We start from the raw sequence: 22,716 nt of genomic DNA, 5'->3' as shown, positions 1-22,716 counted from the left end.
CCCTTATGCTGAAAGACTTAAGCTTTAGAGAAATTTGGTATTTTTAAAGCAGATTCAAGACCTGTTTTATTGAGTGGTGGTATAGATGAACTATAAAGAATTGCTGCCTTTCCTCTTTCCTCAGGAAAACTGACTTTAGTTGAAATACTTGTATAGGTTTAACAAGTTGCAAACCGGCTTCTTTTAATCTCACTCTTTAATCTCACCCTTTTCTTCTTAAGTTATCTCTGTTGAGGAATTATCATAGGTGGATGAAGGATGGAAAGTGTCTCCAAAATTTTTATGGCTAAGAGCTGAAGTTAAGAAATTCAGCTATCCTACATGAATACTTAAGATAACCAGAGTTCAGAGTCAAAATTTTATAGCTACTTCGTTACCTATGTAGTGGAATCACTGATGTTCCCTTCTGTCCCCCCAATGGATAGTGCAAGTGTAAATTCCTGCTTTTAATCAGGACTGAAGTTGCCATGTCTCGTTTAAAATTGCAAATGTTGCTTTAAGGTGTTCTGACTATGCTGTTCTCTTCCAACTCCCATTATAAACACACTGTTTCTCACTTCAAGAGGTGCAGAATAGTGGGGAGTTCTGAGGGAGATATCTATGCTTGCCATAATCTTTCTGAAACATCTGCCAATGGCTACCTGTTGGAGAACACTTACTGGATTAGTGTTCTGAGCCAGTAAGACTTAAATTTGGATCTAAACAATGGCCCAATTCTTGCAAGCATTGGTAAATCCCATTCTTAGGCATATGATTCCCGTGTAATATGCAAGAGGCCTTGGCATCCAACTTCAGTAGTAAGGATTTTGCCAAAAGCAGATCAGCTGGAAGTTAACCTACCCCACAGCATAGTTTCATCCCTAAAACACAGTTAGAGGCACTTCTGAACCACTGGTGAAAGTAATTAAGAACAGCTGGGCTACTTGATTTGTGTTTGATATATTCTAAATGTACAACTAGTTTCATCCAGTCATACTTAAATGTGGAGTTTACTCCAATGCCATGGCACAGAACTAAGAAACACTTAAGATTTTTTTTAAAAATATACATATATCATTAGTTATTGGTTTTTAAGGAAATAAATAGTCTTCATTAATACAATTTAAAATAGATATGGCAGAAACAGGTTAGTGTAATTTTTGAAACATTTTATCTGAAAGTTGGAGGGAGCCTTGACTAACCGATGAAGAACTAATTAAACCTAAAGAGCAGTAAGAACCCTGACAGTTAACCCAATTGTGATTTTTTCTAAATCTGTTCAGATGGAATGAGTTAACTCTGTTTCTACTTGCCTGTTAGGGTTTGTTCCTTTCTGTGTAACTAAAGCACCTCAGTTTGGCAAACATCTCCTTTATGTGAAGTCGGCCAGGAGTTCAACTGTCATCTGAGTATTTTAGCTGCAGTGAAATTGGGCAGAGCCCTGAATCCCCTTTAGGGCTTTCAGAGTAACTTGCAGTTTTCAGAGTAAACTTCCTTGCATAGCTTTTAACACTCCCTGCCCCCAATTATTTGAAGTTGCTTAAGTGGAATAAGTTGTGTGTCCTGGAATCTAATTGTACTAGGCATTAGTTTTCCCACAGGACAGGTGTGGGTATATCCCTCTTTCAAAACAACTCTTGCCTCTGGCATTCTTGTTTGGCTGTTGAACCTGTCTGCTCCCGGTCAGTGGCCAATTAACATGTATGAAATAGGTTTCTGGCTGCAGATCTCCGTGCTTTCAGATCCCTGGCAAGACTTCCCACCTGGCACTAGAGGTCAGCTGAAAACTAGCTAAGACTTTCAGTTGTGTGTCTCAGAATTCTTCTGGTGATGTCTTTAAATGTAGCTGGTGAGCGCATCACACACACAGGAAAGTCTACAAGTGTTGCAAAATGTATCTGTTCTAGGTAAGTGGCCACTGTCAGACTATGAGGTCAGTGATTCACCTGTGCCTCCTTGACTTTTACTCCTTGTATCACATGAAGAGGCATGTTGCAGGAGAGCTTAAAGCTGTTCATTCCTTATTTAATGATGAAGTTCAACAACCAATAAACATCAGTGCTGTAGGCTGCCATACTAATCCTGCTGGACAAGCAGGAGAAAAGTCACTTCCCAACAGCAATCTTGTCTAAGTAGTCTGACACAGCTTCTGGAAAGTGTACTCCTCTGTAATTTGAAAGTCTCAAAAGACTTATGGCAGAGCAAGCTCTGCTGTTTTAGCTCACACTGCAAAGCACAGGAGCCACTTCTGGGTCTGCCAACGTTGCTTCTGTAAGATCCTAGGAAAAATCTGATAAATAGGTGTGGCTAAATCATGTGCCTTTAGCACAGTAACCTGCAACTCAGCACACAGTTCTCTTCTGTAGCAAATCCTCCATTTCACAACGAAGCCTGAAGTGGTATGCAAGACTTCAGTCAGAACAAAGATGTGGGAAAAGTTTCCTATTGAGCCAAGAATGAAGGCAGATTTTTTTTTTTTCCTCCTGTTGACAGTTCTCTGCACTACCTCTACCCCCTATCCATGCTTAAGCACCTACTCTGCTCTGGGACAAGATCATTATTGTGGTTTAGATATGTTGCTAGCCTCAGGAAAAGGGAGGGGAGAGTGGCACGATGAACAATTCCGTGATCTTGTCACAACAGAAACAAGGTGACTAGAGGCAAAACCTCTAGGCATGTCTGCTGGGAGGGGTGGTAGCTGCATATGCAGAACAAAATATCTGTCTCTTATTTTCTCAAAAGGCTCAGTTCCTTAAAGCAGCTCCCATTTTCTGTGTACAAAGGATCTCTTCTGTACAAAGGATCATTGTTTTTTAGTGATACATACTATAGCCTAAGCAGAATTTCCCACAAGAAAAAGTAGCAGTGTGGGTGCACTGCTCCTGTGTGAACAGTCCAGCAGTTCAGTTGCTGTCTTTGCTCCTTGATGCACACACAGCCCAGGCAAGGCAAGCAAACAGGATATGGACACTTGACTGATCTGGCCTTTTCTGGCTTTCAACTTGACTTCACGTTTTCCTGTAAATTCAAACCCTCCTGTACCCCACTTCCCCTTCCATTATCACCTGTTAAGAAACAAGAATGATCATGAGACACCTTGAATATTAAACATGTTTTGTGTTGGAACTCTTGACAAGACTAAATTGTTATTATGGTTACTTGAACAGTATTTCCTTCTTTCTTGCTCCATATATACACAGGAATAACACCATCATGAGAGTAAAGGAAAATTTTTAAGTGAATATGCCAGGGCTTGAGGACTTCATTCCTTCCTAAGCTCATCAACCACAGCTATCCTCAAGTATTGTAGTAGGAATCTTCTATATATCCATAAAGGAGAAATCATTGATTCCTTTCTTTGGTCCACTCAAAGGAATTGAGTGTATTATTATGAGCAAAGGCTGAGAAAACTGTTTGTTCAGCCTTGAGATAAGAAAGCTTAAGGGAGATCTTACCACTATGTTCCAGGGGTGGCTACAAAGAAGATGGAGATTCTCTTTTTACAAGGAGTCACATGGAAAAGAGGAGGGGTAATGGGTGCAAGTTACTCCTGGGGAGCCTCCAATTGGAAATGAGGAAAACTATTCCAATAGCTGATGGTTTCAGTGTGAAAAATCTCAGGAAAAGTGGTAGATTCCCCAATGTCAGACTTGTAAGATGCAGCTGGACAGGGTGCTGGGCCATCTTGTCTAGACTGTGCTTTTGTCAAGAAAGGCTGGACCAGGTGATCCTGGAGATCCCCTTCCAACCCTGCTACTGATTGAAAACAATGATTCTCCATCTTGGGTTTCTGGGAATCACAGTAATTCCTGAAGCCCCAAGCCTGATCTACAATTAAAAGCAGACATGTCATCTTCTGCTTTATACACAGGGACTTAATTTGTTAGTCATAGGAGCCAGAATTTGAGTCACTGAGGCTCCAGCTTCCTGAGGAGAGGGAGGGAATGTTGCACCATGTTGAGCAAAAATCACAGTGCTAAGTTCAAGCTGCCATGAGTGTCAGTATTTTTAAAATGCAAGTCTGTGGGAATTAGTTATGTGTAATAGCCTTCCACATACACCTTTGGGGAAAAATGCAGCAAGATCTGTTGTTAGATAGCAATTCTGAGAAGAATTTAAGAGGAAGGGCACTGTTCCCTCTCAAAAGTAAGGTCAGCCTTAAAGTTAGATCGGGTTGTTCAGGTTATGTGTTTAAATGAATTATGACTTGTGTAGATTAAATGATCTTCTCCCTCTTAAATGTTCGAGTAAGTAGGGGGGATGCTTACAGATCAGATGTTGCTTACAAAAACTATTTCACTGGGTTTTTTACATGTAAATTTCAGGACTTCAAATAATTTTTAAACTTTAGCATTATCAAACTTAAGACTTTCTATGAAATTTAGTAGCAAAAATCACCCATTTCCTTTTCTGATCCTTGACTGGTTGTAGTACTTTTAGGAAGAATAGGGCTTATCAGAGGAACTGAGATCAATGATTAAAGAACTTTGTAGAATGATGATGGTGGTAAAAAAAAATCCATTAAGGCTTGTAAGTTTCAGAAGTTGGTTGCTCAGTATCTGTCATTTTTCAGTGTTCTGTCTTAACTTGGATACTTCCCAGTTTGCTGAAAGTTAGGACCCTCCTTCCAAGACAGAATTTCTTGTATTTAAAAAATAATAAAAAAAAAACCTGAGGCTCTTGGCCTGCTTTTTAAAACAGTAACATTTTCCTTCCTCTAGAGGATACCCAAACACTTAATAAATTCAAATCTGTAACAGAATTTTTTTGCTGTTGCAGATTTGCCTAAGAAAAATAATTAACAACCACACTGTTAAATAACTCTTAACTGTTTCAAATGTTTCTTAGGTTAAATCACAGCACTTCTCTGATTTCTAAAGTTTACTCTCTCCAAGGTAACTCTGAGACAGGTTGCCATCTGTGGATAGTTTCTTTTGATAAGGCAGAGGGAAGCTGTTAGGAGCTCTGAGAACCTTTGCTGGCACAATCATAACATATCACTGCCTTTGGAAAAGGCAGGATTAATGGTATGACAACATGCACTGCAGCACTTTCCCACTCTACTTTCACAGCTCTGTCCTCCCAGTGATTATTTCAGAGTCCTTGTTCTGGAAAACACAGCAATTTTCATTGATGGTGGGAAACAGCTATTGGAGCAGTGTAAACACTTGGAAGAATTAGCCTCTGCCTCAGAGATTCCAGGGCACTAAATATATCAGAATGGCATTAGCTTTTTAGCACTAAAAGCATTCATTTAAAAAATGTAAATGGTTATAAGCAGGAGATGTGTATTATATCTTTTATTCCAGATGGTTAAATTAAGGATGGTTTAGAGCAGCAGGTTATGATGATCTTCAGGTGCAGTATAAAAGTTGAGACAGTACAGCTTCTTTCCAACTTGTCTCTTGAAACCAGGCGTGGGTATTACAAAACTCTCCGCCAGTGCAGAATAAGTCTCTTGGGAATTGTCCAAATGTATCACCTGCACAGTGACTGATGCAGTTCTTCATACATTATTTGATCCTAACAGTGCCAAGATAGGAGGAAAAAGTACTTCAGACAATGGTAAAAAGTTATGCAATATTAAAGTGATTTTATTATTTAGGTAACTGAGGTATTATTTAACTAAGTGAAATAAGCCAGCTATATGAGCCACTAGCTGTATTTTAAAACACTTACAAACAAATACAACAAGGCAAAACCCCACTATCCTCCCTCATAAATTAGGTTTTTCAGTGATAGTCACCAATGATGTGTAATCCACAGAAGCCTCTGGCAGAGTTCTTACACTCCACATTGCCATAGTAGGTGAGATGGCAGCTTCACTGAGAAGGTACTGCCCTCTTTACCATGGGAGCTGCTGAGCTGACACTTTGCTCCCCCATCTAGTTCTGCCAAATTGAACAGACAAGATCATCTTTTGCTAGTCTAACTTAAAACTGTAACTGCTCCTTAACCCTTCTTACTAGTCCCTGAAAATGACAGTTTTGAGGAACAGAATACTTCCACTGAAATAACTGGCTTCAGAAGGTGATGTCTGTCCATGGAAGGGACTTACTTTGGTTTGAGAACAACTTTGTTTCAGTCAGCCAATTAAACCAAGCAAATTAACCAAACATAGAAATGTGTATGGGATGGAAGAGATAAATACACTAAATCAATGAGAAGTAGCTTTTTTTTTTTTAAATTTTTCAGTGTTCATAGGAAGGTGTGTAGAGTTTTTGTCAGACTGAATTTGTCTAGCAGATAGGAAGTAGCATCTGGAAATGGGAGATAAGTATCTTGTACTGCAAAAGGTATTTCAAAATACCCAACTGACAAGTCTTCAGATGGATTTAACCTCTCTGGCTAGTGTTAAAAGTGAATATATTAATGTATTTTGGCTGTAGCACACTCCTGGCAACATACAGAGGCCTATAGACAAGCTCTGCAGCAATAACAATTCCTATATATATTAACTTCTCAGTTATAATAATTAAGATGATTGAACAACTTTTCTTTCAGTCATTAAAAAGAACAGGTCATGAGGACACATTTATAACAAACTTCCTTGACAAATGCAAACAATTAAAAGACTGATACAAAATATGATAAAGTGTATTTTATGTCCTATGTCCAAATTATGTCTTTTGCACATCAACAGAAAAGGTTGAGCATCTTTGGGGGGGTCACATCCATCTAAGGGAAGAAAAGGTTGGTGGCAGGGTGTGGTGCAGTCTGAAGGCCTTGACTTCTAACTGAAAATTCAGCAGATGTAAGAGGTTAGGGCCAGGTCAATCACCAGTGTGGGAAGATTAGTGAGAAGCCCAAGGCTCCATACTGAAAGATAACCTTGATATCTTGGTAATGCATCTACATGCAGTGCATCACCTGCAGCTGGAAAGGGAGGCTTTAATTTCTGACCTTAACACAGATACCAGGTTTGTTTAATGCAGAAACAGGTAGTGTCAGTTTGAAATACATCCAGGTATGCTGCAACCAAGTAGGCTGGAGACCTCCAGTCTCCAGCATAAGAACAGCATCCTTTCCAGGGAGAAACAAGTCTTACATACTTGACTCTTATCTTACCTTTTTGGATACTGAAGATTTCACTTTCCTAAAAGCTTCTTCGAAGTGTTTACGGGAGATCTTGATTTCTCCTTAAAGAACAAAGCATAATAAATTATTAAAATTGCAGGCAAGTGACAATCAAGTGACTGTTGCGTGTATTTTAAGGCAGCAGTCATGAAACCTAACTAACTGCATGTGCTCCTCAACTGGATGAGATCTAATTCAATAGTGTTATGAACACCTGAACTCTTGTATTTTATGTAGACTCCTGTCTCTGATTTTAGGCAAGATCTAAATCCCTCTATCCCTTGCAACTTAAGCCAAAGAATAACTACTTGTTTCAGAAAGTTATTTTAGGTATTGGTGTTTCCACGTGCAGACTGAGAATTTCATTCTCAAAAATGCTGAGTTAAACTGCAGCTTACATCAAATCCAGGTAGAATTCAAGTCCCTTAACCTTTCTGGAATTGAATGTCTCAAATCCTGCTGCTTCCAGTTCTGGACTTTATTTTCTACATATATTTAATAAGCTTCCCTGTTATTTAGAAAGTACCTAGAAAACGTTTTGTTGCCACTCTACTTCTACTAATTTCTAAATAACTGACTTCATATCATTGCCTTCTCTGGCATTACTCAGAAGTGATTAAAAATTTCACTTCTACAACTCCCCGTGTTTAAGTTTATGCAAATTGCCATTTTGACCTTAATGCAGCTATCCACAGTAATTATTCATAATAATAACCTTTTGAACAGGTTTTTTCAGTATGTAAAAACATAAGCATACATCAAATAGGTCATGGATTCCTCTGCTTTCACAAGCAATCAATCACCTTGTTTAATCTAGAACTAAGCATCCCAAGATGCCACTGCTATAAAGATTCATTACAATGCTAACACTATGCACAGGTATCAGATATGATAGAAATACAAGTTATACACTTTAGAATCAGTTTGGTGCATTTTTTTTCATTATTTCATCAAGATGCTCTTGGCTTTCACTGCCACTACTTTTGTAATGTGAAATGGGATGTGCCAACATGAAAAAACTGTAAAGATTAATATATTTTGAGTCCAAGCTTAATGAAAATCTTCTGCTAATATACTAAAAGACTACTTAGCAAATGGAAGGTACTACATTAAAAATGAGAACTTGTCTAAGGCATTGGTGCTGAAATCAGTGTTATGCACCACCTTCAGTGGTTTGGAAAAGGGAGGCAGAAATGAAACTCCAAGTCTGCATATGATAGTGAACTCCTCTGGCAGTTGTTAGGAATTCCCCTGAGACAAACTGCAGTTATCTGGCAACTCGTGACATAATCAGCTCACCTAGGCCTGTTCAAGTTGGAAGTAGAATTCATGAATTCTTCTAAGAATTATCACAAAAAGGATACCTTTCCATTTCACTTTTACAAGCACCTTCAAGCAAACCACTGCTGCGTGTTAAAAAACCCACACCCCTGAATTTATTACAGAGGGAAAATATCAGGTATAACAAGAAGTTGCAACAGAGTTTCTCCACAATAGAAAGGAACAGCCATAATTGCAAAGCCTGAGGACACACAGCACCCATCCACAGTCAAGCACAGGCTGTGGGAGGGGAGTCAGTTGTGTGTGTCCTGTCCTAACAGTGAAGGAAGAAATTCTCCACTCTGTGTACACCCTTTTGAGGATATAAATGATCAAGGTCTCAAATTAGAAACCACCTTACACACTTTCATACCAGTCAGGGCTGACACCTTGGAAATCCAAGGACATTCCAAACAAGCAGCTGCTACAAACATGTAGATCAAGCTATGCATATCTTATGGACTTGCTGGCTGCCTACACATCCATACCACGAATGCTCAGGCTGCAATCACTGAATTCAAGTGATGAACATCTTTGAATGAAGCCTGTTGTATTCTGTATAATTATCAAAATGAACAGGATAAATTCTCATCTCAAATCAAGAGCTTTGTCCATCTACAGCAAGCAAAATAGGTAACCAAGTCATACAATGGGGAAGATTTTCATAGTTTTTTTCCTCCCTCTAAATGAACATGGGTTGCCTGAGAACAAGGAACACAAACATTCTCCTCTGTTAACCTACTGTTAAAAACCAGATGAGACTGGATATGAACTAGATCAAAAAGAATGATTCAAAGACATTAAAATTCCAGCATGGTTCTTAGAAATCAGGGGCATAATGAAAGCCTAATATATTTTCCAAGGACATAATCTGAAAAGTCACAATTCCATCTTAGCTTTGCATTTTGACTTATAGGTAAACTAACAAAGTTACTGAAACCTAGACAGGCATTTTATATAAAAGTTTCAATCTGTAATTTTTAAAAAAACCAAGAAAATAGAACTTAAAAAACAGAAAGTGCAGAGAGATAATGAAAGGGCACACACTGTACTTGAAACAATTTATAACTCCCTGTTAATGTCCTGGCAGGAGCCACTGATGAGCTAAACACCAAAGATCAAAAGTGGCACTCAGATTTTCCAACTAATTTCATCCAGTTACACAATGCAACTGTGTTCCAAAGGTAGGGAATGAGTATATGGGCAGTTTCCAACTGCCCTCAAATCTGCAAATACATCAGTCTTTGTAGTGATGTGGAAATTTTCAAAGAGGTATTCAGTCTAGTAAATAAATTGTCAGTTTATAACAGAAACATTTCTTTAAGGCTACAAGGTTCAATTCTTTTAGAAAAAAGTTTCTGCTGAACCTCCAGCATAACCACCTTTCCTGTACTCTTCCCCACCTTTACTTCCAAGATGCTTATGTGTTCTTGTAACAACTCTGACTTAATTTTCATCTGGCTCAGAAGCCATCAATTAGTTACATACATAAATGTCTTTATGCTTGTCTTGAACTACTTTAAATACTTTACATTCCATTTATCTTGTCACTGTTAAGATTTTTTTTAAAGCTTTCTTACCTTTCTTGCTTTGATTATTCTGCAGGGCCATTTCCTCTCTCAAGGCACAAATTGAAGCCTCACGCACAAGAGCAGAAAGGTCTGCCCCTCTACAGATACAAACAGAACAGGTGATTTTAGGATAAATTGCTCTTGTCTTTTGCTGATGGCATATAGAAAGGCAAAACACTAAAAATGACAGTAAAAAACTGGTTGTGCTGTCAAAAAGCTTCATCTTAAGAACACTGGAAAGAGGCCTGATGACTACTCAGTCTGCAACCTTCATTATGGAGTGACGTCCTCCAGATATTAGTCACAGATTAAGATCAAACAAATGGGAAGCAAGGGAAGAGGCAAAAATCCTACTCAGCATCTTTAAAAATGCCAAGGGATTGATTAATACTGTGCCACTTGGTGGGAACATGACCTTTTTTTTTAATAAACCTTATGAAAGATTCAAATGAAATCACTATTACAAAAGGGAGTTGTGTTGCTCAAAGCTGCATCAACAACTAACATGTTCCTAAAGTAACAGTATCCACAAAACATGGTCAGATCAGTGTTTCTAAGTATTTACTTCCAGTTTCCTGTAACTGGAACAGCTGGAAAGCTGTTGAACTTCTCACAAGCCTTTAAACTGGTGAAGTCATTGAACCAAAAAAAATTTTCACAATTAACTCCCTACACTTCATTTGGGGGTGATAGGAATACAGCTGTATTTAAAAAAACAAAACCAAAACCCAACCAGACAAAAAAAAATTCCACAAAAATCCAAACCAAAGAAATTAAATCCCACAACAAACTCCCTCTCAAAAAAACCCAAAGCCACATCTCAAAATACAAATAAACCTAAACATTAAAAATGACAAACACAAAATCTCCCAAAACCCCACAATAAAAATCCAACCCAAAACCCACACACACTGGACCAAAAAAAGTCCACTGAGTGAAAAAGAAAGAAAGAAAAAGTACTCATCTTTCCCAAGTAACATTGCGACAAGCAGCATGTCACAAACTTTAGAGTTGATGAACTACAGAAAATTATTAAGTATTAATAAATTAGTGAATAGCTTAAAGCTTTTTGAAGTTTTACAGACTGTAACTGCAAATTGTTCTGACAGGTATGGCCATCAAGCTTTCCCTGAACCCAAACCTTGCTATTCCAAAGCCCAAGTTGAAATGGGCCCTCATTGCTCTGTCAAACAGATTGCTTTCAGCTGTGTGACAGAACAAGCTGCATATGGCTGTTTGACCAATTTGCTTTCATCATCATTGTATATAGGTCCACAACCTAAAGAGAGCTCTTTTATCCTCAGATTATGCAAGAATTATAAAATAAAACCAAGTAAAATCAGGAGGCCTCCACTGATCTGTATTTACAACATGACAAGGACTATTCCAGATGAGAAAGACTTTAGCATCCATATATTCTTACCAACTCCTTGGAAAAAAAGCACAAGTGAAAAGCAAGAAAAATAGCATCAAGGGCAAAAGTTTATAAAACCTGAAAATTAAGAGATCCACTTAATAATAACAACATAAATAACAACATAACACACTTTCAAATGCATCAGAAGACCGTTGGCACTGCATATTAAATATTAAAGTGAAAACCAGAAGGAACTCACGTGTAACAATCACAGTGTTGACTGTAAGCAATTTCTTCAAGGCTTACATCACTACCTAGTGGAGGCCGGGTGCCATCCTAAAGGAGTGGAGGTAAGAAAAAGAAGACAGGAAAACATTTTTATACATGCCATCCCTAAATTGATTAAATTTCATTAATCAGGAATCATATTGGGGTCTAACAAATTTCCTGGACTACCCACAAATACTAATAAACTTAATCTAAACACTAATAAATTTAATCTCAAACTGACACGAAGGGTAAGCAGGCTTAAAACCATGTAATTATGAAATAATAAGCAATGCTAAATTTTATCTTCCCACCAACAGATTAGATTTTCTCTAAGGAAATGCTGACCAGTCTGTCACAGGGCTTTGGAACATTGACACTGTTCCATAGGGGGATGTGCCTTTAATAACAGCTGGTTGCATCAGTAGTGTTGTTTAGTTGAACTTCCTCCAGTTTTACTATGTGCTGAAATCAAATAGCTAAGCAAGAGGCATGTAAAATTAGTCTTATCACTTTTAAGACTGAATGAACTGTATATCTTTTATATTCCAGATACAAATTTTCAAACTTAGAAGTTTTGCATTCTAGATGTCGTAGAAGTTTACATATACTGTTCTTACTGCTTCCTCCAGAAAGATCCCAGAAGTGGGTTTTGTTATTATTTTTGCATCTCCAACAGCAGAAAGTATTGACCAACATTATAAACTGTATTTGAAACTAGCCAACAAAATCCCACACTATAAGCTTGGAGATCTCCCTCTCACCCTTAGACAACAGTAAAGTAGTATCATGAGAGTGCAGGGATTCAAGATGTCTCTCTTACTGAACAATATCTGAGTTTTGACAGTTGAGAACACCTTTTTATACAATCGATAAGTTCGTGTATTTCTGTCAAAAAAGTTTCTGGCACAAATTCATATACTTATTTTCTGACTTCTTCAGAGGAACTAATCTATCACAACACCTTCAAGAGGAAAAAACACAGTTTGTAGTAACTGGCAAGTTAAACCCCTTGAATACTTAACAGACACTAGAATAGTCAAGGACTAGGCATAGTAATAAGTCTTTGGTACAATAACAATTACAAAGGGAAAAAAAACCCCAACAAACCAAAACCCAAACATCCTAAAAGGAGAGACTTTAACCTGGAAACAAGGAAGCCTCATACCATTTCATATGGGACAGTCTAGTAATTGTTGTATGAAACTGCAGGCCAGAGGCACCTTCTCTGCTAAAAAGGAGTGTTTTACCCGGGGCTTTGAGGAGCAACATGCATTGCTCTGCTTACTCTGTGACAAGCTCAGCAGTCTGTGCACCAGACAAGGTTGATGCAGCTTGCAGGAATGTTACACTGGTAACCCAAACATGTGAAGACAGGCTTCTCTTGCATAACTAACATGCGATTTGAAATGACTGATTTGTACAGGTTAACTGAAACAAAACTCTTTCACAACGAAGCTCCAACCTACATTTAGGCTGTCTTCCTGACAACCTATTCCTCCTCCCAACTCCCTTTTCTGCTCCTCATGCTGCCTTCATAAGCATCCATATTTTCATTCAGCAACAATTCTCAGTTTCCATATGCTGTGCATGTATTCCTTGGAGATTTCTGGGAATTTATACTGTCATCCAGAAGCCACTCAAACATTTTTTCTCTAGCCTTGCCCAAGCGTGTACTCAAACTTTTCAAATTTCCTTGCCTATAATGCATGGATGAAATCTGACAAAAATTGAGGTATTTTAACACATTTTCTCCTCTCCCTATTCCACGTTCATCTATCAGATAACTCCTATACATTTTTAAAGATTTAACACCTCATTCACTACAAAGACTTGTGTCCAAAACGTTCAGACTAGCATGAATTCAGTAGGCATGAAAGCATCTTGCATTCCAAAAATAACAAGCCTTGATAACCAGTGACAAGATCCACAGAAACCAAGCTGGTAAACAATATGCAATTTGTTGCTTATATCACAAGAAAACCCATAAACAGATAAGGCCACATCAAAGATTACTTGTCAGCAGAAGACAAAAATACTGTGGCAATGGGATAATAACAAGGTTACAACATTCCCTGTGCCACTCCTCGTGGTGTTATCCAACAGGAAGATAAGGCTGTAGCCACAAAGATTCCCAGGAGGAGCAAAAGATGTTTTTCAGCAACCTTGCCCAAGATTTATGGCAGCTGAAGTAAGCACAATTCTGAACTCTTTGATTCTTAAAGGGAAACTAAAAACAGTTCTCTCAAGCCACCAGTTTGTCATCACCGGTCAGGAGGAAGCCAAAAGATCAAGTGAGGACTCGACACAGAATTCCTTATCCTCCATGCTTCCCACAAGTGATCCTAGCCCTACCAGGTGGATGTGTGTATCCTCTATATGTGGCTGTGAGAGTGAGAGCAGGTGAAATCTGTGAGAGAGAGAAATCAGTTCTGTTTAATATCACCTTCTTCCCCCCCTCCCCCCCGTGAAGTCTCACACCAAGCTTTCCTGCCCTATTTCCCCACACACCTAATTATCTTTAAAAATAAATTTTGTAAAATAAAAAAAAAAATATAATAATAATAATTCCTTACAGAAAAATGATTCATGGATGTTACACTCAATTTCTCTCAACATCTTGTAAAGGTCAATCATCTTTATGAACACAGCTGTAGAAAGTATTAACTGAAATATTTTTATAAAACTTAGAAACAAACTGATCTACTGCAACTAGCAAATGGGGGAATACTTAATGTTTTTTCATCCCTGAAGCAATGCATGGAACAAATGAAGGGAAGTCTAACATCCTGAATTTGTAGTGAGAGTTCATCTTTTGAACAACCACTTTGTCATGAAAGAACATGTTTGAACGAGTTCTCACTCTCTGAATTCTGAATCAACCACTGCCTGCACCACGACTTTAGCTTACACGAGTCCAAATTAACTTTTATTACTAATTTATTAAATAATTTTTGCCACACTTTTCATAATGCAGTGTTATCTTTCCCCTGTAGTGAAAACTTTGTCTCCTTTGCAGCTCAAAAAGATATCTGATAGAACACCTGCTCTTAACAATCAATGTTGAGCTACTGGAAAAGCAGGAAATATCCAAGTAATTCATAATGCTTTGTATGTTCTTTTTTAAGGCCTTGATTACTGCTGTGCCATACGTGGAGAAATACATAGAATTCCATAATCCAAAATGCTGAAGTGGCAGATTGTGCTGTTACCCACAGGGAGGATCCACGAAGGCACGTATTGTACATTTTCACATTTACTTTAACCTACAACCTCTATCACCACAAGCTCCCTTTAATCTTGAATGCAAATAATTGTCACAACTACTGTTGAGCAAATACAGCTGGAGCTTGTGAATCATTCTGGTGAATGCCTGGAACCCTCCAAAAAAAGCTTAAAAACACTTCTAGGCCCATTACTCGCACAGATAGGAATCTTTTAATTAAATCTATTCAAACTGTGACCATAAAGGCAACAGCTTCCATGTTTGACAGGTTTGTTTTACTCAAGATTTACCAACTCCTTGCAGTTTCACAGCAAATTTGACAGCAGATGGGCTCATGGTTTATTTTTATGACCTCATGTAATACTTGAAAGTGTTTCGCGAGACAGGATCCTGCAATTCTTCGTAAAATTTACTTTGTCTTAAATCATTCCACCAAACTTCAAGATAAGGATTTATTTCCAAATACTCACTTTGGTGATGGTCTTTAAAATAGCCAGTCGATCTTCAGGTGGTGGCAAACCCACATAGAGTGTTTTATCCAGTCTACCAGGACGCAGGATTGCTGGGTCAATTATATCTTAGGGAGGGGAAAAAAGGAAAAAAATCATCTAGAACTGAGACACACCCTTAGGAAAGTCTACACATGAGAAGGAACACATTCATAAGTCTAGCAGGATTCAAAGAAGCATTTGTGATATGATGTGAAGCTCTGAGCATTGAGGTAGCTGACTGAAGTAGTTTCATCTTTGTCAAGTAGAAATCTCTACTACCCAGTACAGTTAAGCTGCATCTGCTCAACGATGGCTCATAAATACCAGTTTCATCTCTTCACAAATGAATACAACTCTATATTTGGCAATACAGAACTAGAACATTTTTTCTGAGGAATTCCACATTAATTCATAACAGTTTGTTCTATTGGAAGGGACTCTATCTGTATTGCAAATCTGCTTGAAAGGGACAGTGATAAATCAAGAATAACAAGTACACAGGGCCAATCATAACCATCCATATGTAAATTTAATTTTACTGGTCATTTGCATTTCTACTGCACACTAGTCTTCTGAATGCTAAAACAGGAGATCCGTGAAAACACAAAATACAGCTGCCAAGTACAGGATTTGTTTCCCAGGAAGAACTGCAGACTCCAAATTTATTATGTGTGGAGAAGTAAGAAACACTATTGTTTTAATTTGTTTTGTGATAAAATTATCACAAATGTTTCTAGACAACCATTCAAAGCTTAAATATATCAGAAATGTGTAGCAGCCTTTTAGCACCACAGGCTGTGGACTGAATATCCATAAATAGTAAGTCAGGATATATTGACAAGAGATACAAACAGGGCATATAACCTGTGAAAGGCCTCAGTTCCTGTCTGTACTTCAGCACAAACTGCCTGCATTATGTTTCTAAAGGCTTCTTGATGCCTTATTTCCCCATCTACCAAAAACCAATAATGATATTAATTGCTCTGTTTCACTAAGGAATTCTATTGAGTCACCATCCCTGGAGGTACCTAAGAGATGTGCAGATGTGGTGCTTAGGGACACGGTTTAGTGGTGGACTTGGCAGTGCCAGGTTAATGCTTGGACTTGATGACCTTACAGATCTTGTCCAACCTAATGATTCTGTGACTCTATACCCTACATGCTGCAGTAATGTGAACAGCAAAGCCACAAAAGCACCCACAGAAGATATAAATAAAACTGTACTTTTACCATAACAGACTGCTTTTAAGTACGTGAATTATAAGGATGTGTGAGGTACCTGCTGCCTGAACCTTTCCCAGAAGTAACAGTTGATAGTTACATCTAAGTCTTAAACTGGAAGCTATCAAGGCCTCCAAATAAAGCTGCCAACACCCTCACATTCGTTACACTTCCTTGACAAAATGTGGCTGACAAACAAACTATATGCATTTGTGTTTATCAACAGTGAAGAACTGGGAAAAGTGAAGTTGTTAATCCTTACTGTACAGATGTTTTAAAGAAAACACCACCCAAGCCCTAAAATAGTAGGATGGAAGCACAGCTATCACTTTTCTGCAAATGAAAAAAGCTTGTTTAACACTGTCGAGACTTGAACTACTTGATCCTACTACAATATAGTCTTGATTCACTTTTTAGAGATGCTCATAGTCTTGTTCAAGTTACTCTCTCACTTATGCTTAAAGGACAACTCTATTATCTTTCTCTTGGACAAAAACATATTTTTTTTCCCCATGATACAGCAACTGTGTGCAGAAGCATCTATGGAGGCAAAAATCAGCTATTGCAAATGCAACAACAATGGTGAAAAAAAAAGGAATGCCTTTAATCCAGACCAGATAAAACAAGAGTTAAACAGAATCCCTGCCACAGCAGGCCAGACAAAAACATGTTACTTATATGTTTGTGCACAGTTCTATGTGACACTTCATCTCGCTTTTGGCACAAGTGCACTGTCCTGTTTTTGTGTTTCTGTGGATGGAAGTCTTGTCACATTATTAATATAAGATAACAAAATTCACTCAACATATCAATTACAAACCTCAAAAAAAATACTCTCAATAAGGATTGCATTACAACACCATGCACTTGACAATTTTCCCATTCTGAAGTTCCAAAAGCTCTTTAAAAATATTAAGCTTGATACAGAAAATACTGTTTCCATTCTGCATGCTGAGAACATGGTACTTGCCATGCTATTTGTCCAACAACACGAGGTCAGTGATACAGTCTAAAGATGCATTCATCTTTTTGTATGGAAATGGTAACATTGCCTGCATTCAAAGAGGTAACTCACACTAACTAGATAAGCTGCAGTAATGGTGGTTTACAACAACAAGGCCACACCAAAGTTGAAAACACAGATCTACACTCCCCATCTCCTTAGGAATCCATTCACTTCACTCTTCTGGTTGAGACCTGGGCCTGAAGTTCTTGAAAATTCACGTCACATAACCCAGAAAATCAGTATTTACTTATTGGACGAATTTATTCGTTAGATCCACTTCATATCCGCTTAAAAAAACTGAATAATGTTCTCCTTTTAGGAATTTCAAAGCATTCCACCCTGATAAATCATAACACTCTCTCCATATCTATTATCTCCAAACTTATCTAAACAGAAGAGAGTCAACTCATTTTAGATACATTTAACATTTTAATGAAGTTAAGGTAGTTATCACAGATACCTCTTTCAAAGCCTATTATTATCTCTCAAGTTGGAAGGAAAGTGAAGCATGGTAATGTGATAAAACACAACACTCCTTTTTCCAAGAGGTTGTCTCACAGAAAGACTATACTTCTACTAAGAGAAATGTCCAACTAATAATTTTCTGTCTTTCTGATGTGGTTGATGGCATTGACTGTGTCATTAGAAGACACTGTATCATTTTCCAAATAACTTGACAAAATTACATAAGAAGACATTTGGAGCATATCCATCCCTTGCTTTATTTTTAAAGGTTAAAACAGGCACTAATCTTTAGAGAATTATGTAATATTTCACTTTTCTACACTGCTCTTCAAACTACTGCAAAATTTTACAGAATCATTGAATTCTATTGAAAGTATCTTTGCACAAATTCCTATATTTTGACATTCTATTGTTGTACAATAGAACTTCCAGTTGATCATTCATGTCTTAACTCTACAGGAGTCCACGTTTACAGAAGTTCAGTGCATACCAGCAACAATGACTACTGTGCTGAGCCCATCAAACTTTTCCTATACTTACTACAGCTTTTAAAAAAAAAATCACATTTGAAGTATATGAGATCTAGGCCCTCACATTTGTGATGTTCTGAAACGCAGGATCAGAAGCCCTAAAAGGTTTTCTGAGACTCCAGATGAACACTGTAGTTAACAACTGAAGTTACTGTGAAAGATATGTAACATTCAAGGGCTGCTGAAAGGCAGAAATATAATTTACGCGAATTGGAACTATTATGAAAGAAATTGTTCCATGCCTCACGTATTAAGTGCTTTTCTTAGATCTTATCTTGCCTTTAATTCAGCAACATGTATAAACAGGTAAAAAAAAAACCCAAACAATCCCCCAAACAAAAACGTAACTTGTCAAAAACTGAAGATTTTTTTATTGTGTTTCAAAACACGTGGTTCAGGTGAACAGCTCTAGAAAACTAACAAACTTGCTAGAAGAAAAACAGAACTCACTGAAACTAGGACCATTCTCGAAGATAAGAGTAGGTGGGGAATTTTACAAGAATTAATTTTAAAAAAAGCTGGAGGAAGAGGCCATGAAGAAAAGCAAAGACATCATCACACTTTACACCAAGCATAAAAGCACTGTCAGTTTGTAGTGTTTCACTTCTTTCTCGTCCGTTTCCTCATGTTACATGAGTTCCTTAGATCCCAGGTAAATGCTGCTGACACCTCGGTCAGCATTCTCTAAGAGTTTATAAACGTTCAAAGCCTGGGGAAGTAAGAGAAGAGCAGAAAGCAGCAGTATCTCCTGAAACTCACACTGATAACCAGAAATTTGTGGGATATTATAGGTATTATTGAACAGTAGTACTTGACGGTTTTGTAGGATTTAATCTCAGATCTGGGGAAGGAAGTAGACTGAAAAAGAATATAATAATTGTGACCCATAAAGGTTCTAACGGGACAAGATATTTCTGCCTCCTTTTTTTTCCCTCTCTCTCCAATGACATTGAGTGCCTTAAAAGTTTCATCCTGTTCAGACAGTTTGACATTGGTTCTGCATTTAGGTGGAAAGAGAGATTGTGTTGGGAATACTGCATCCCTGCTAATTTAGAAGTAGTCAAGAAATATCTACAGAGGACTTTCAAAGTCACTGAGTAAATGCAAAAAACCCCCAAATATCCTGCTTTTTAGGGCACATCGAAGGCTTATTTCAGCACTGCCAGAATAAGAATCATCACTTGCAGATTGTATATGATAAACAAAGGAACCAATCTACTGTGCCTACCCTTTTGCTAAAACAGGAATTAGAGCCTTCCAAGTCCTTAAAAGCTCTTATAAAAAAAAGAAGTTGTCAGTCTTCAGCCATGGGGTATATTAAAACATCACTAATTCAAAGTAATACCTTGTCACAGATGCCAGCACTGGAACTGCTGTGCCAGGAACATACCTTGGTGCCAAAGGTGGTTGAGCCACTGCTATCCTACTGCTATTATTATTATTATCATCGTTATTATTGTTGTTGTTACTGTTATTATTTAATATTAGTCTCTGAGATGACAGTGCTAACAACACACACTCACATGAACAGTACCAGCAAACTCTCAAAGCTAGCATGCCTGCAACCACTCTAAAAGGGAAGCGTCTTGAAAAGCCATTTTCTCTCCCAATAAATTATACTAACATCGATTAAAAAACATGAGATCTCACACTTCACAGTAATAGTATGTTATTCAGATTTATGTAACACAATCCCCCACCAGCACCTCTATTCCCCATAACTATGACAGAAAAATCTGTCATACAAATGTCAGATTTAAAGACCTTTTCAGGCACTGCAACTTTCATTGTTTGTGGGAATCATTTAAATATAGTAGCCAGCATAAACTGTGCTTCTCCTACAGGTCTCTGCTTAGAGATTTAATTCCTAGGGCAGTAAGAGTGCTCTGCTAGAACAGACACTACCTGCAGTGTGCTCCTATTAACTAACCAGACCATACTAGAAAGATTTAATTTGGTGAACAATGCCTCTTCCCTAGGCCCAATAAAAAGTGCATAAACTGAGAAAAATCATTTCCCCAATTTAACCACAACTTCGGTAGAAGTTGTTCTGATAAAAGCTGCATAAATTGGAAACTATTTTCTCACACTGACAAATGCAGATATCACAGGAAAAATTTATGGTCTAAACCTACCCAAAATGTTATTCATACACACAGCTGATGTCCTTCTGAAGCAAGAGATCCATCCCATCCAAACTGCATGAATAACTCTCTCCTCTAGCAGAAGCTGGGTGTGCCAAGCTTGCTCATTCAGAAAAAAATATTTTATTATGTTGGCAAAACAACTCTTTGTATCTTTATCAAGATGCAACTGATTTCCTTCTACAGAATTTGCAGATACATTTATACCCTTTAATTGCATGATTGTATTTGTTATCCCTGCCTTTGCATTTTCTTTACATTTGGCATTTTTACCTCAAATTCACTTTTTCTCATTGATGTCACTGACTAGTAATACAGCACTGATTTCATGCCTCACAGATTTTCCAGCTGCATTCAAATATTAGTCCAAACCTCATTACTCAGGGAAGTGTTGTAGTTTTAACTATTTCTGTATGGTAAAACAGTACATCTGCTACTGCAGCTGAACAAGGCAATAGAGACTTCTTAAAACTGAAAAAAAAAAAAAAAGAAAAAGAGGTCCTCAAACCATTCCAGAGGTATTTTATAACAACTTAATGGTGAAAATGCATCCAGTATAAGGCTTAAAGGGAGGGGTTAACAACACTACAGAATTCACATATGCATGAAAATGAGACCCATAAGTACTGAATCAGTGTAAATCTAATTTGGGGAATTGGGACAAACGTGCCACACACAAGCATTCATACCTCGAAATTAACATCTGAGCAACATTTATTCTAAACTGGCCCTTGTAAAGCTACTGAAGTGTTGCATTCAGCTGCCTCCACAAAAGGAATTCTGAGCTCAGAACATTGCCACATACACAGACCAGCCCTAAAAGCACTGGCCTCGCGTACACCCTGCTGAGGTGGCACTGCAGGAAGTAAAGCTGGATGCTTCCTCAACTTCAGAAGTGTTGGAATTCCCAGCCCAAGCTACCAGTCAGAGATAATGACAAGTCAGTAATTAGATATGAAACCCTTGAGAAACATGAATAAATAAACATATCAAGCCTGCTTGATATAAATGCCTGCACTAGCACAACTAATTTAGGGAGAGATCTCTTTCCTAAGGCAACTTGATGACACTGGTAAGAACACCCTTGGTACATCCAACTGCATCTATATATAGATGGGCTACATTGTATAACCTTACTCTCTATTTTACATTGGATTAGATAGGTCAGGATCATCAAATTCATGCCAGGAAAATTTACCACTTTAAAACAAAGAACTGGTACAAGCAGATACAGATTTAAGCACCTACTGCTCATCCTTCACCATGTAGAAGAGAGTCTGTTGTGGTACAAAGAATTCAAGAGATAGGAAAATTTTCCTCAAAATCTCTGAAGCATTTGATCATTGAAAAAAACCCAAAACCAACCAACCAAAAATGCCTCATAGTTGCCCATTTAAGGTGATTTCAGATCAAATTTCCTTAATTTACAGGACCCAAGTAATCTGACAAGTATTTTAACTTTCTCATCTCCCAATTTATATCCAAAATAGCTATGCTACTGTTCTCCTGTTAAGCCATTTCTCAGCAAAATTCTGCATCTTGTCCTTAGTTAATACCTGTAGGTATGAAATAACTGTGTCTCAGTATTACTGGTAATTTGCCAAATACCTGTTCTAGGTGCAAAGGTTCTTTCCAAAATTCTGGTACCCAAACCAGTATGTTTTTAACAAGACATACTAGTAACCCTGTATTTAATTTCAGGTGCAATATTCAGAAAAATGCTCATAACCAAGGAAGTGCAACATCTTCATGCATGTTTCCTTCTAAACTGCTAACAAATTCCTTTACTTATGACTTTTGGAATTCAAATTCAGGAAGAGACAAGTCTCTTGCTATGTATAAAACACAAAACTTCTCCATAATACAAAGAGGCAGAAAGTTGCTTGTAAAACACATGGTATTTGTAAAGCAGATGTCAGTGTTTAGCTTATTAACAAAGATGGTGCTGGAATTGCAAAAGCTACCAAGAATTGAAGAGCCAGCAAGGGAGCACAGAGAGCTGTTAATATCAAAGGTTGACAGAACACGAGGAAACAGGAGAACAACTTCAGCCTAAGGGAGT

General features: G+C 37.8%; 1 protein-coding gene across 1 annotated transcript in view; it reads right to left on the bottom strand.

Moving 5' to 3' along the window:
• Window positions 1-4,792: 4,792 nt before the first annotated feature.
• The window catches only part of NVL (nuclear VCP-like), a 39,328-nt gene continuing 21,404 nt past the window's right edge, over window positions 4,793-22,716 (bottom strand). The window contains exons 19-23 of the mRNA XM_027641712.1: window positions 15,268-15,374; window positions 11,564-11,640; window positions 9,957-10,045; window positions 7,048-7,118; window positions 4,793-5,502 (exon numbers count right to left, since the gene is read on the bottom strand). Coding sequence (XP_027497513.1) covers window positions 5,458-5,502; window positions 7,048-7,118; window positions 9,957-10,045; window positions 11,564-11,640; window positions 15,268-15,374 — 389 coding nt within the window. The 3' untranslated portion in view covers window positions 4,793-5,457. The remainder of the gene's footprint in view (window positions 5,503-7,047; window positions 7,119-9,956; window positions 10,046-11,563; window positions 11,641-15,267; window positions 15,375-22,716) is intronic.

This window comes from Corapipo altera, unplaced genomic scaffold (assembly GCF_003945725.1).
Source record: "Corapipo altera isolate COAL_440 unplaced genomic scaffold, ASM394572v1 48b, whole genome shotgun sequence".
Taxonomy (NCBI): Eukaryota; Metazoa; Chordata; class Aves; order Passeriformes; family Pipridae; genus Corapipo; species Corapipo altera.
The sequence above is the reverse complement of the archived record's forward strand: the minus strand, read 5'-3'. Positions and strand labels throughout refer to the sequence as shown.